General features: G+C 40.6%; 1 protein-coding gene across 3 annotated transcripts in view; it reads left to right on the forward strand.

Moving 5' to 3' along the window:
* evlb (Enah/Vasp-like b) overlaps window positions 1–15,566 on the forward strand; it is a 99,540-nt gene that overhangs the window by 20,174 nt on the left and 63,800 nt on the right. For 2 of the 3 annotated variants that reach the window (XM_041805694.1, XM_041805695.1), the window contains exon 1: window positions 2,266–2,829. The exons of the other annotated variant lie outside the window; for it this stretch is intronic. In XM_041805694.1, the coding sequence (XP_041661628.1) occupies window positions 2,735–2,829 (95 nt within the window). In that variant the 5' untranslated portion in view covers window positions 2,266–2,734. Of the gene's footprint in view, window positions 1–2,265; window positions 2,830–15,566 lie in introns of those variants that run through there. 3 annotated transcript variants of the gene reach the window in all.

Here is a 15,566-nt window from a genome sequence, read left to right on the forward strand (position 1 = left end):
GGAGGTTATGGTTAAAGGTCAAGGTCACTGGGCCTTATGTTCATCTTTTGACTGTAAATATTAGGACTTATGGATGATTTAAAGCAGGGGTTCTCAAAGTTTGATAGCTGAGAGCCAATTTAGGAACCCAACATTGGACTGAGGGCTGCCGGAGGAAAAAAATGGAGAAAAAGTTTTAGGTCAAGTCTTAAGGCCTTGTGTTTATCCATTGCTTGGGAGTGCAATAACTCGTTAGCAATTTGAGAAATTTCCTTCAAATTTTACAAATCTGATCCAATCTGACTCAAGGATGAACTGATTAGATTTTGCAGGTTTGTGGGCCTCATGCTCACCCTTTTGCTTGTGAACATTGTATTGCATTAATGCTCTGAAGGATTCTCTTCTTACTTGGCGCAAATGCCAACTCTAACTCAAAGATGGTTTTATTTTATTTGGGTATCATAGGTTAAAGGTCAGGGCCACTGACTTCATATTAATGGAGTGTTTTTAAGTGCATAGGCAATTTGAGAGATTTCCCTCAGACTTTGCACACATGTCCACTCTGACTCAAGGAAGAACTGATTAGCATGTGGAGGTTTTTGGTTAAATGTCAAGGTAAGTGAGCCTTAAGTTCATCCCTAATTTGTGGATACAGTATCTCAACAGTGATCTGAGGGATTTTCTTTTGACTTGGCCACTCTTATTTAAGGTTGAACTGATCAGATTTTGAGGATGGAACGTCAAAGTTATTATGATCTCAAACCTTGTGAGCACAATGTACATTATACGGACAAAAGCAATCAGCAACCTTACCATTACACCGAAAGGGACTGTAATGATATTGTATTCAAATACATGTACTTTAATATAGCGTACCCCCCCCCCCCCCCCCCCCACCCCACCCCCCTTTGCAGGTATAACAGCCTCCACTCTTCTTGAAAGGCTTTCCTCAAGATTTTGGAGTGTTTCTGTAAGAACAAGTGGCCCTTCATTTAGTAGAGCATTTATGCGGTCCGGCACTGATGTTGGACAAGAAGGCCTGGCTCACCAGCTCTGTTCCAGTCCAATCCAAAGATGCTCGATAGAGTTGAGGTCAGCGATCTGTGCAGGCCAGTCAGTTTCTTATAGTCTGGTCTTTATAGTCCTTGCTTTGTTTACTGGGGCACAGTTATGTTGGAATAAAAAAGGGCCTTCCCCAAACTTTTGCCACAAATTTGGAAGCAGCAGACAGTGGGCGACCTTTATACACCAGTTGTTGAACCCGCTGTGTGATTTGGCTGAGTTGCTATTGTTCCTAAATGCTTCCACTTTTTAATAATATCACTTACAGTTGACGGTGGAATATCCAGCAGGGATGAAATTTCATGAACAGGCTCATTGCAAAGGTAGCATCCATCACAGTACCACCCCTCAACACCTGAATTCAATAATTGACAGGTGTGGTCAGATATTTCCTTCTTATCCACCAATGTACTTTCACTGTCTGGAAATTATACCTCATAGAAGCTGATTATAAATCGTTGTTTCCAGCTAATGCAGCATGTCAGGCCTTCTCATCCGCCAGATTATGCACATGCAAACCCTTAATCAGATAGATGTAGCATGTTTCCATCGAATGTTGTTTTAATTAGTTATTTACATCCATGTAAGACATTTTTAAGAAGTCTTACAAAGCAATGCATTGCTTTTATCTCACTGCTTTTGTATCTCAGCCTGTATCCCTTTGTATTAATGAGCATTCAATGAATTTAACATCCAGTGTTTCTAAGTGTATTCAGAGCTCCACCCAAGCCTGGCATGCCACCTCAAATCATGTGTGAGAAAAGACGGGAGCCATCAGATGAATTAAAAATCTGTTGCTCCTCCTCCTCGCCTCTCTTTCCACTCTCCATGTGGGCTTACGCATCCTCGCCTCGGCCAATCCTGCAGCCCGGTGGAGGAGAAGGGAGGGAGGAGGAGAGTGAGGGGGGCAGTAAGGGAGGGAGGGGCAGCACCATCAGCCTCCGGGGCTGGCGGCCCATCGTTCTTGTCACAGCTGGGAGGGGAGGATGGGAGGGATGGAGGGAGGAGGAGGGGTGAGGAGGGGTGGAGAGGGAGGAGGTAATCCAATGAGACACAGAGAGGAGAGGCAGAGCGAGGGCAACGCCTCACAGCACCGGGAAGCTCTCTCTATCTCCATCTCTCTCTCTTTTTACCCCCCTCCTGTGTCTCTGAAGCGTAAAAACCAAACGACTCTCATCTCCCATTCAGTCTCCTCTGTATGTGGCCGAAGGCTGCTCTCACACATTTTTAAGCCTCTTTTTCCCCAACTATTCAAAATTCTTCTTCCTTTTTCTCCTGATTTTTCCTCTCTGCATGCTAAAGGATGCTTTAAAAACCACATACCAGGACTATTTTTCTTCCTCCTGTGTCTTTTTGTGGCAGCATTTTTCTCTGGAGTCATCTTTGTTCTCTTCTCACAGCTGCTGAGTGTACAGTGGGGAAATAGGTTAGTGTGCCTGTTCGGTGCCGGGCAGCAGAGGTGATTGAATGGTCTGTGAGTGGTGGCAGAAGAAGTGGAGGGGGATGACTTCCTGGCGGTAACACTCTTTAACCCTATGACCATTTGGGAAGAAGGTGACTGGGGATGCTGGCATTGAACTCTGACATTTAGAAGAAGTGTCAGCGACAAATACTGGATCTTAAATATAAGAAAACATATAGAGACGTTTTTTTTCCTTCTTTGGTGAAACAGCGTCCGCTGTGAGTGGACACCATGGACATCAACCTCCAGTCGCACCGATTCTACTTCCCACAGATCTACTGTGCTGAACCGGGGGCACAGCCACAAATCACTGAGTTTAAAGTCAGGTAAGCTTCTAAAGGCGGGAAAGGTGTTAACAATGGATCCATTTACAGCTAATTGATGACCACTGATTACTTCACAGTTGAGACACCCATGTCAGATGACTCCATCATCTTTTGTCAGCATCACGTGCCTTCTAGATCCACCCAAATCAAGCTTTAGCACCCTTACCGTCTCCCTGTTGGATCCCCAGCTGCTGCTGCTGCATATGAAGCGTTTCTGTGTACATTGAGTGCTGCTGTGAGTAGCTGTTTGCCCTTGCAGGGGGATGGGGCTGCATGCTAATGTGTCAGCTAGCTGTGCAGAAAAGTGTTCTCCTCCTGAGAGAAGCAGAGGGCATTGATGGCCTGTGGTGGGAGCTTGCCAAGTTTGGACAGAGCGGGCGACAGTGCAGCAGTTGTTATATTTTGTGGCCACTGCAGCCCTCTCATTGTCCGCCTCAGAGGCTCTTTTGTTCTCACTGTGTTTACGCCTTTTTCCTTTCTTTTTCTGCTACTCTTCCTCTCCAATCAGCGATGAAAGTGCTCAGGGTGGCTTGTTGCATCCACAGCTGACGCCTGGCGTCATGGGTGCAGACTGCTCGAGGACGCATGCTCAGATGTGCAACAGCTTCCCCGCTCTTTGTCTTCTTTAGATGTAATTGTGCCGGATGGAGATGTTGCATTCAGGCATGCACTCAGACATGATGCTGGGTGACATCCACAAGGAAACATTTGTCTTTTCACTCCACTGAAGCTCATATTCACGTTTATTTCAGCCATCTTTTCAACCATCTGTCCCTGTTCAAATCATCCTCCACCCATCCTTCATCCTTGTACTCGTTTGGAGATGTCCTTGTAATCTGTGTAAGATACATTTGACGATTCCTCCTCTAACAGCTCTGATTAGTGCAGCTTTAAGGGACTCAGCCTGAGTTTTGCCCTGCTAAGCAGCTTTCGGTTTGGCTGGTGCTCCAAGCAGGAGCAGCTTTATGGGGCTACAGCGTGTCACTATCACAGCCTGGCCAAGCTCCTTGGCAGCTCCACGGGAGTCCGAGGGCGTTTACAGCTGGGTGACATCATCCGGAGAAAGAGAGGGAAGACAACAATGGTACCTGTTTGCCCAATGATGAAGGATGAACCTACTTTGTTAAACTTATTCTGAGATTCTACATGAATCACCACTTCTTATTTATGGTTCGAAAAACTACAGCAAACCAGTAATGTAAATGCCTTTATGCTGCCTAAAAGGCTAAAAAGCATGAGAAACAGCTAAGAGCAGCACAGTAGAAGCAGGAAAACAGGAAGAGATTCCATATGCTCACTGTGGTACCCGGGATTAAGTGTTGATTGACAGGTGTTGGAGTAACATCTAGCCACAATGACTGTGTTGTAATCAGGACATTTGGTGAGACTGTGGAGAGAGAAAATAAAGCAAGAGTGGAAGGCACACTCAGCAGTGGAACCAAAGTAGCAGACTTTGAGATGAATCGAGTTTATGATTATCCCTGATCCCTATAACTGGCCAAATGCCAAATATTGTCCTCAATAATCAATCAGGCCGATAATCAGTCAACCCCTATGCTATACTATAGCTACATCTGAGCTAATCACTACACCAGCAGCAGCCATTGTACAGCACAACTGAACTACACCTGTAGCTACTGCCTCGTTCTCCTCAAATGATGCTGATTGGTCAGATCCATTTTCAGACCTGGCACAGTCATCTCAGACTGGAACTTAACAAGATGGATTTTCTTGTTGACAGACATGGGATCTGGGCAATCCATCTGCTTTGCAAGGTTAGTGTACCTGGACACACCTGTGCTCAGGTCTGGCCTACAGCTCATTTCCTGCATGTCATTCTCCACTCTCGTCCCTGTGCCTGATTCTATCCACTGTCCTCATCAGTCAATGCAGGCATTTACAAAAGCACAAAAATGTAATAAAATGTATAAAAAGGGGCTCAAGTTAAAGAGAGAAAGCACACAGCTAGCAAACTGGTCAAACCTAGCACAATGTTAGTAATTAGAGTTCATAGATTGAATGTTTAAAGCCTTTATATTTGTTGATAAATGTCAGAACCATTAAAATTTCATGTAAAAAAATGAGGTTTAATCAAACACTTCACAGCACTGTCAAAAGATTTAGTGAGTCATGCTGTGGCTAATGTTAGCTAGTAGGCGTTCAGCTTGTTTTTATTCATTTTGTGTACTGAGCCAAACCATACAACAATTACAGCACTAAAACTTTCTCGTGTATTCAGCCATTAAATAATAATACGTCACCCCCTTTTTTAAAGATATGTTCATTAGTGTAGGTTTGTTACGTAACAAGGGGAAAATCGTGTCTGAACATTTCTCCTACTGCTCATTATAGCTGCTCTTTTAAAGGGCAGAAATGTTTTTTTTTCACACTTTAAGGTCTAATAAACAAGCAGATTCTATCTGCTGCTGTCTAACTACCATGACCTTCATCAGGAACTGTCAGTAAATATTATCTTTGATACATCTGTGCAGACTGCAGCCTCAATGAAAAAGACTACAGTCTCGCACATTTCCGGCTGTGCCTCACACCTCTCCTCTTTCTTTCTGTAATGTGTGAGAGAGACACAGACACACACCCACATGCTTACCCTGTGTGCATGTGCAGGGATTAAAGAGGTTTAAAGTGCGTCAACGAAAACCAATCCGGGCCCTCAAGCAATATTAATGTTTCACAAATCAGATTTCATGCAATGAATACTCACTTTGAAAAGCAGAAAGACATTTTTAAAGCAAATGAACAGGCTGCTGGAGCTATTTCAGCGCACATTTATCACTTGTCATGTTTTTCTTACTACAGTCAATTCAGAGCAAACAGGAAATAGGCAGCAGCAGAGTTAATCATATAATTAGCAGGGTGAGCTCATTAGAGGTGAGTGAGACGGAAGAAGAAGACGAAGAGATTGGGGATGAAAAATGAGAAATGAAGGAGGACAGAGAGGAAGATAGAGGGGAGGGAAATGGGAGGAGAGGGAGAGAAAATATGAGCAGAAGAGACAGAGGGGGGGATGGTGAGAAAAGCAAAGCTAAGCAGAAGGAGAAAAGAGAGGGAGAGGATGTAAATGTTAAGAGAACAGAGAGAGAGAGATGGATGGGGGTGGAATTAGAGAGAACTAATAAATAAAAGATAATGGAAATATCAGTTATGGCATTATTAGTTGGGGTTTTAGTGAGATATAAGCCTTGGAAAACATTAGGAAGAGATGCAGGGACTGTGGCAGCAGCAGCAGCCTGGGGTCCATGAAGATCGAAGTAGCCACAGTATAGCCAGATTACCATGACAACCAGTGCTGGCCAATCCATAGCAGCGTACAGACATGTACAGTAAATGTATGCAGAGAAATACACACAACATACACTCATATGGAACCACAGAGAGAGAGAAAGAGAGGGAGAGAGAGAGCTTCTGCTTCAGTGAGTCAACAGCAGAAACAACCTTCTCAGTAATGGGTTTAACTGTGTGTGAATTGTCTTTACTCTAAAGATCCAAGGCAATCACATTAAAATAACTCTAAAATGTGTTATCTTCATTTTCTGATATTAGTTACCTTTCAGCTTTCAAACTGTCTATATAGAAGAATCATCTAAGGGTCACATCTGAGCACCTGAGCTGTTTGTTCTGTTTAAAATCAAATCTGGGGTCTTTTGAAGAAAGCATTTTGCGTGGGTTAGGTTGCTTCCAAGTGAACCATAAATTTGGTCCACCAACAGGTGAGAACTAACTTTGCAAAGATGATGGACTCACCAGATTCCATGTCTGTCACTGGTCAGATCCATCCCACAAGACTTCAACCTCAAACACTTGTTTACAGTCAGAGAATGACCAGACCAATCAGCGAATGACATGTGTGGTTTAGTTATAAGGCTGCAAACCTGTAAACATGGCCAGTGAAGATATCAGCATGGATGCAGTTATGTTTTTCTTGCGGGTGACGTCACACAGCAGAGGACGGCTGGGCATGCTTATGTACTGATTGTGACAGCACCAATCGTGTTTTTGTTATCATTTCTCATTCAAAATTTAATATTGGTGTCTGTTTTTAATAATCTGCAACAAAGTAGTTTGTCTAGTCATGAATCAAACAGCAGAGGCATCTCAGAAAATAGTTTTGCAGGTGTTGATGAATTATTCTGAAAGATCAGACAGCACCCAGTTCCATTTATCAGGAATTTAGTTGGCAAAGGGATGCTAGCTAGAGAGACAACTGCTCATACAGTATCAGACTGTCAGAATACCAGTATGGTTATTTTACACCTCTGTACTTCAGCATGCCCCGCTGTGTCATAGAGCAGACTTTTAAGCTCCACTGACCTGAAGATGAAAAGAAGATTTGAGAAGATGGTTGAATCTGCAGTTTAAAATGACCGCTCAAGTCAGAACAACTTTGTGACCTCCATAACTTTAAAAAATAGGATTTCAGTTGCACACACTGATTCCTCCCTTCAGCTCCTTCATGTCTCATTCACCTTGAAAGCCTTTGACATGAACCCAAGAGCTGCTGTAATGTACGTTATTGCTTGAGGATTATGTCTTGCATGATGGAAAGGCTTTTTTGTTGTTCCCTCAGCGCACTGTTGCATGACAGATTAGAGTTGGAGCCCACCACACGTGCATGTCAAACATCGGCAAGCACCGCTGAAAATTTGTAAAATATTCTGGGTCATCAGATCCTCTGACTGATTATTTGTGTCACGAACAGCAACTGAATAACACCAGCCATGCTGTGCTGCTGTTTCAGAACAGGGTGAGTCTGCCAATTTCAGATGCCAATGAGTGTGTTATGCAGACAATCAGGTCTGAGTGTAGTCTGCAAAAGAGAGCACTTAACCTAATGGCCCTTAGCAAACGCTTAACTGTAAAAAGGATCGCATGTAAACACATCTGCTCTGTGTGTGTGTGCGATGCCACGGTAAGTAGCAGCAGTTAAATGGCATCGCGGGGCAGAGAGCCTCAGGGCATCTCCACAGCTTCCTTTGCTCCTTCCCGTCACTCTCCTTTCTTTTTTTTTGTGTTTCTCGTAGACAATCTGAGTCTTAATGCTCCAGTGAGGCTCTAACCTACAGTCCTCTCTGCTGGGAAATTTTCCCCTCAGCCAAATGGAGACACATGCATTTTTAAAGCCACCCTCGTCTTCTGCTCCCTATCTTCTGTATCTCTGCCTCCTCCATTTATCTTTCTGTCTTAATCTCTCTTCTCCCTGCCTCTTCTCTATCTCGTTTTCCACTTGCTCCTCCTCTCTGCATGGGGTTGAAACGCCCCTGCCTGCCCAAGCGTTCAATTTGTCAGTTCATGCCTGGTTAGATTTGGATATCTGACCCCTGTACGTACTCCACAGACAAAATTTGATTCCTATATTATGTTAACAGTAGCTTGTAGTTTGAGTCAGATGTAAACAAGGGCAGCCTGAGGCAGTAGACTTTATATTAAACATTCCAGGAAATGCTCATTAAACTCAGATCAAGATTCTCACAAACAACAAACTAGTCAGGAATGTCTGGCTCCTAGCAGGCTTCTAGTCTTTGCCACACATGAAGCTGAGATGAAATATGTGTTAAAGGAAAAGATTTTGAAAATAGACTTGCTCTATTTCAGGCAGAGTGGTAGATGAGAAGAGTTAAGCATGAAACTTCACCAGGAGACAGCTAGCACAGTCTAACACATTGACAATGTCAAAAGGTTGTCTTAAGAAGGCTGTATAGTTAACTGTATAGTGAAGGAAAACAAGTAGGTGACTCAAACTGGAGCTCTTCTACTCACTTTAGGTTTTATAGGAGATTTTAAATACATATTTAAAGATTAACTTAGCCCCAAGACCCATTTTCACAGCTGAAGACCTGTGAATATGTGTATTAAGGAGTGTTGTTGATCAACTTGGGTCCAAACCACAATATTTGATTCCAAAGCATAAATTCTTCATGTATTTGTATAAACAGCGACTGCCCTCTACAGGTTGAATCCAGCAACTGCAAAAGATTTTTTTCTATTGACTGATCTGGAGAGAGAGGGGTTTGTCTGCAGACAGCAGATCTCAGACGCCCCTCTTGTAGAGCGCTACTTTAAGATGCACCACCAACGTCAGGAGGGAAGTGACGTAATTTGTTGTTACGACGTATTTCAAGTTTAGGAAATAGTTATGAAAGAATGGCTGCATTAGCTTTAGCTACATAACTATACCTAGCATTGCTATGCTAGCTATGTATTAAAATTATGCTGTAAGGTAATGCTAGAAAAGTGGTTTTTATGTCCTTCGATAACTACTCTCAGCATGTTTGCAGTGACCAAAGAGTCCTAGTTGCTGAATGTTCTATTGTATCCCAAGGTGGATGCTAGGATACGCTGTTATAAAGGAATAGACACGTAACTTATACATGCAAGACTAGAGAGCTATAATTTATGTTAAGTTTATTTTAGAGAAACAGAAAGTAATTCTACCCTGGATGAAGATTCCCCTCGCTGAGCAGTTCAGCAATGACTATGTAGCATGTGTGACATCATGAGCTTAGGTTTCACCAGAATACTTCTGGTGGTCATTGAAAGATTGCCTGGTCATCTGTCTCCAAGACTGGCATAATCGGAGAAAGCACAAGGCTGGTAGCACGTCTATTTTGGAACAGTTCTTTTTGAAGCTCAACATTGATCAGTTATGCATGCTGAGATATATATTATATATAATATACATATATTAAAAATTTGTATCGTATCAGCCAACATAGAAATGTTAGCTTTAGCAACATCCGCTTAAGCAAACATAGCTAAAGCTCGCATAGCTACATGGCTATGTCTACATAGGTATGCGTCAGCTTTCAGCTTAACAGTGAACACCCACTTTCTCCACAACTGTTAATTTCATTAGTAACCACCGACATTCACGTTTGCAGATTGACAATCATTCAGATGTTTAGATATTTTTGTTTCTGTGTGTAAAGTAAAATAATGTAGGCATCCAAAATAAAACCAGGATGTTTGGGGGAAAAGTGTTGAAAGTTCCTTGCCTTGTTTAACAGCACTTGGGAAGTACTTTGGAAAAACTGAAATTTTCATTTTGTCATTAATCATTTTGTCCCCAACTGTATTTGTCATCTTCACTCTTGGCCTGTGGCTTGTGTAGTTCGTTGCCCTGTGGGTTATAAGAAGCTCCACCAATCAGAGACATTGCCATGACAGTAAAGGACTGTGGTGTAGTTGTTTTGCTAGAGATAGTTAATAAACCCTGTTTCTCTTAAAATGAGGTTAATAGCATACAAACTTGTCTTCTACAGGAACATATATCATCATTTCATTCTTAGGTTCCTTTGTTCAGTCTACTTTGGATGATTATGACATTATAGTTTATAATCAAATCCACAACAACAGCTTGGATAATTTGAGGTCATGACAGAATGAATGGGCATGTCTTATGGAAGTGTGATTGTTAGAAATCTGACAAGTTATGAACAAGGGACCCATGACTTTAACCTTTGTCCTTAAAAATCTAATCAGTTTGTCCTTGAGTCAAACTGGACATGTGAGCAAGGTTTGGAGAAAATCCCTCAAAGGGTATTTAAGATGTTGTGCTCAGACAGCCCAGACACATAGACAGCAGTACATGGGTACAGATGGATAACCTGAAAACATAACGCCTCCAGCCTCAGCGAACACTGAGATGTTCCATTTGTAAAAAATCATGTCCTATACGTATATGTATGTAAGACTCCCATGAGGTGAACATTTACTCTCATATTTTATCATTTAAACAGTTTGTCCAGTAGGTCACATCTTCTGTGCAATAATAAATCTCTTCTGAGTCAGCCTTTAGATGTGCCAAATGCTAGCATTAAACTCATATACAACAGATGAGCATCTGCTACTGACATCAGTTCATGCGGAACTATTTGCCAACCTCTGTCAAATGGGCTGATACTGGCTGGTACCAATGTTAAACTGATGCATCTGTGCATCCCTAATAAAATCTTTATTTCTTCACTTATATTTTAACACAAGTAAAACAAGACAACTGCATCAAGATTTGTTGGCAATGTTTAAATATGGAAATTTAGATATTATGCAGGAGTTTTCCTGCAGCCTTTAGGAATTAGAAACAAGAAATGACCCTTTATTTAGTGCCTTAGACTTTGTTTCTGTATTTAACCTCCTAAGATGCTGCATGTGAATATGAGGACAACGACTTCTGCCGTTAGAATTTTTTAGGAAATTGTCTGTAGTGTAAGTAATGTGGTTAAAAATTGTGAGAATTTGCTTCAAGGTTCCTGTAAATTTTGGGAAATTTTAGATATTTGGTGGAATTTGTAAGGAAATTTTCAAAGATTTTCATAGAAATTTTGGGGGATTTTTTTTTTTTTTTGAGTATTTAGAAAGTCTCTTTGAAAGTTTTGGGTGATATTTGCTTCAATTTTTTTTTTGTCATTTTATAGGAGTTTGGATGAATTTGTCTGAAAGTTATTTTGAAATTACAGGCATTTTCATGTAAATTTGGGAAATGGGTTCCTTATGGATATTGATTTACATTGTTTGGGGGGAATTTGAATTAAATTATTTTCTTATTTCATATATTATTATTATTATTATTATTATTATTATTATTATTATTATTATTATTATTATTTTATATTGGAAAAATTTATTTGTAAATTTTAGAGAGTTTGATTGGAAATTTGGTGAATATGTTTGTTAAATTTTGGAAAATTCACTTATAGTTTTGGAGAAAATTGGCCTTAATTTTCTTTGTAATTTTCATTGGGTTTTGTATTTGTTTGGACATTTACTGGGATTTATTTTGAAATGGTCAGACCTTTTCATGGAAATTTGAAAAACGTGTTCCTAAAATTTAGAAATTTGATTTGAATTTTATAAGGGAATTTGCATGTGAATATTTTGGTTCTTTCATGGAACTTTGGGAAATTTATATGTAAATTTCGGAATTTTTTTGGAAGATGTTTTTGGAAAGTTTCGTTTACATTTTTGTGTGAAATCTGCAATGACTTGCTTTGTCATTTTTATAGTAAATGAAATTTACTATAAAAATGAAATTTTCATGCATTATCACAGATGTTTGAGAAATGTTGTCCCAATATTTGGAAATTTGATTTGAATTATTTGGAGGAATTTGCATCAAAACGTTTGAACTTTCACTGAAATTTGGGAAGTTTATTTATACACTTTTGGGAATTTGATTTGGAATCTTTCAAAAATTTTAAAGAACTTTCATTGAATTTGTCTTGGGGATGTCTTGGGGAATTTTCCATAATTTATTAGAATTATGGGGAGTGTATTTGGGGAATTTTTAAACTGATCCTACTCATCCTCAATAGTTGCAAGAAACTAAAAAGGCATTCAAAATCAAATCTCAGGCTTCAGGAGGTAAACAGGTATCTATAATGCTGGAGTTTTACTAACTGTAACAAAGTGTTTAAAAGTGTCAATTGACAACAGCCGTTGTAAATTATATTAACAGAGGAGTTGATCTGGATACATGTTCATGTAATGGTCAGTATCATTCTACAGACTTCAAATGTTTAAAGGAACAGGAGGAATAAAGCCCCTCCTAAAGGCACTCAGTAAAGCAGAGCATCTTTGTCCTTTTCCCAAGTCAGACCAGTTTTGTCTCCATTCACAGTTTTGGTACTATGCTAACAGACTGTCGACTCTAACCTCATATTTAAGGGTTAAGACCTATATAACACAGCTACAAAGAATATATGCAACCAAAATGTCCAGTTATCCCTTTGAGGTGATCCTCTTAATACCTTCATTCACCTCATCAGCTCACAGCCGTGTGCCAGGTTGGCTGAGTTCACACAGATTAACTTGTTTGCTAACGGCCACAGTCAGCTCATCAGGGATCTATTGACCGTGTGTTGTCTCTGCCGATGCTTCTGTTATGTCAGAGGATTTGGCCGTCTTTGTAGAAGACATAAAGGACCATCTGAAGTATAAATCCTCCACCGCTGAGTCTTTGGGTTATTTTCCACTCTCTTCTGTCTCTGTGATTTAAGCCAAGCGGGGTCAAACTCAGACTGTCCTCTCTTTAATTTCAGTAGTTTCCGCTTGGCGTCTCCTCTCTTACTGATGACGGAACAGTCAGACAGGAACAAAAAAAATGTCTAGGTTTTATGCCTGTCCAACAAAGGCTTGCCAACTGTTTATTAGACATTGTGTGGCAGCTCTAACGCTGACGAGACAACAAGCGTTTACGAGTTTTTAAATCTTCTGCATGTGGTCCAAAACCACAACATCCTCCTTTAAACCACTAACACACCCATTAAACTCTTTTTAATGCTAAGGCAAGATTTTCCACCAAACATATAAATAGAAAATACCTTTGTTTTCAGCTCTCCCTGCTGTATTTCCCTCAGCTTTTTTCAGACTCTCAGCATTAGCGCCTGAGGTCGAGGAAACTCTTAAATGCTTTATGCCATCATGCGGGCGGAGCAGCAGTAAAAGAAACCTTATCCCTGTACTCTCTCACTGCAAGCTCTCAGCTTGAATTAAACAATAAATTCAGACCTGTTTTATGGCACCGGGGATGTAGCTCGGCTCACTTTTGGCCGCCCTGGCTGACCTCCGTGGACTGTCAGACATTTAAGGCTTTATTAGCGCTCTGAAAAGAGAGAAACAGAACCCCAAAGCAGCCACATGTACAGTAGACACAGCAAAAAGTAATAAATATGCTTTATGGTGTGTAGAGTCTGCCTGAGGGGAGATGGGACTGTGGTTAACGATCATACAGTCCTTCATAGCAGGACGTACCGATGCTTCCAGAGAGGGTTATTTGATGTGTAGAGGATGAGACAGGACATAGTGAGTTATTTTTGCTAAGACGCCCTGGTCTGTAATTAAAGAGCAGACTGCCGTATGGCTTATGTTGCTGTTTTTTTAATTTATCTCTCTGTTCATTCATCTTTTCTTCACAGACATATTTTCTAGGCCAAGCGAATATTCCACTTCAGTTGTCATGCCAACAGATTAGCGTGCTCTTGCGTGGTCTCAGCAGTCTGCGATTGTGTGTGTTTGTGTTAGTGTGTGTACATGCGGCCCCCCCCGTGCGCGTCTTCTCCGCAGGGTCTCTGTGCTCTGGCATGCATTCAAATACATACACGTGCATAATCAGACACAAATTGCAGAGATTCACACGGAGATTAAGGGCGTCGTACAAAAAACAGCCAAATAAAGTCGTTTACAAGGACATTTAACCACAGGAGCTTTAAAATGTTAAAGTTTAAAGAAGCACAGGCATAAATCTGAGGCTTATATACCAAATATTCCCTGCTTTCTCCTCTTATTGTCTTGTTTTGATTAAGGTACATGGTGTTTTTGTCACGTGTAGTGATTTGAGTTTTTTTTTACATGGTTGCTCTGATTCAACAGCTCTCTGCTGAAAAAGACCCAAACCCTCACAGCTCAAGGAAATGCAATTAAAAGGATTATATGAATTAGCACCACAACTGCGTCTTAATGTCAGTGCATGTAACAGGCATTTAAATTAGGATTCATGATGCCAGCCACTTTCATGGCTCTGCAACTTAAACTGGTCTGTCCAACTTTAAAAATTAACACAAGTCTGCAGAAAACAAGCAGCTTTTTTAGACTGTAATTAAACAAATGTTAGAGCTAGATATGCCAATCTCAAACCAGCTATCATCTGTGATAAAGTAGCCTCTGGGAGTGATGGATAGCTAAATTTGGGGGTTGCTATAGCCACCAGTTAACACAGTGCTTCTGTTCAAAGCTTCCTTTTCCGTGTTGCCAATGTTTGTTTAAAAGGGAGAATAAATGTCAAGAAATGAGATCAAACTGTCTGGCATACAATCATGCATGCGTATATCAACTTAAAGTTACAAATTATAGCTAAATCATTGTTCAATGGCACAGAGATGACTCATAATTGCATTATACAGACTACATTCCCCCAAAGTGGAAACCTCCAGTGTTGAAACATGAAGCTATTATGAAATGTTAAAGACTGCAGTTCCTTGAGTGTCCGCTTGAGGCAGGCTCCAAAAGTCTCATAAGTCCCATTAACACCCATGTTTAAACTCCTGTGTTCACAGCATAAATAAACAGATAGCCCAAGTCTCTTTAGGAAGTCACTGTACATTATAGGGTTCGGAATCATTGTTTTTTTTTCTGATATCGGTGCTAACCTGATACTTTTTAAAAGGTTTAGGTGCATAAACGGTACCTGAATCAGTGCTTTTAAAAGAAAAAAATGTTTTTAAATTTTTCGCTGTATCATAAACTTTTGAAAAATAAGATTCCAGTTGAGCATTCAAGTTAAGGAAACAGGTGCAACTTCTTCACATATTTCGTGCCTTTCCTTTTATGTGCAGGGTGATGAGGTACTGAAATGAAGCATCTGTTTTGTAATTCGGGATGATAGATATCAGATCTGTTGGCAACAGTACTATGTTGGTACTGGATTTTTATTCTCATCCCTACTGTACAGATGATCTTTTCTTTTAATTATTCATCTGTTTTGATTACATTAAGAGTTATGGATAAATATGGGTGTGGCTGATCTGACTGGTGGTCACACCTGTTTTCTAGAAAGGTAAAGGCCCACCCCAGCTCCACCTTGTTGCCTCTTTTCAAGGTTTATTTAAAGGTATTTTGAGATAGCATTTCCAATGAGAAAATCACCATTATTGGACTTCAAAAGTCAGAAGCAAATGGATACTGTCAGTTTTTTTCTACTCTTGACTACAGGAACAGGGCTGGACAAT

Source organism: Cheilinus undulatus, linkage group 14, assembly GCF_018320785.1.
Source record: "Cheilinus undulatus linkage group 14, ASM1832078v1, whole genome shotgun sequence".
NCBI lineage: Eukaryota > Metazoa > Chordata > Actinopteri > Labriformes > Labridae > Cheilinus > Cheilinus undulatus.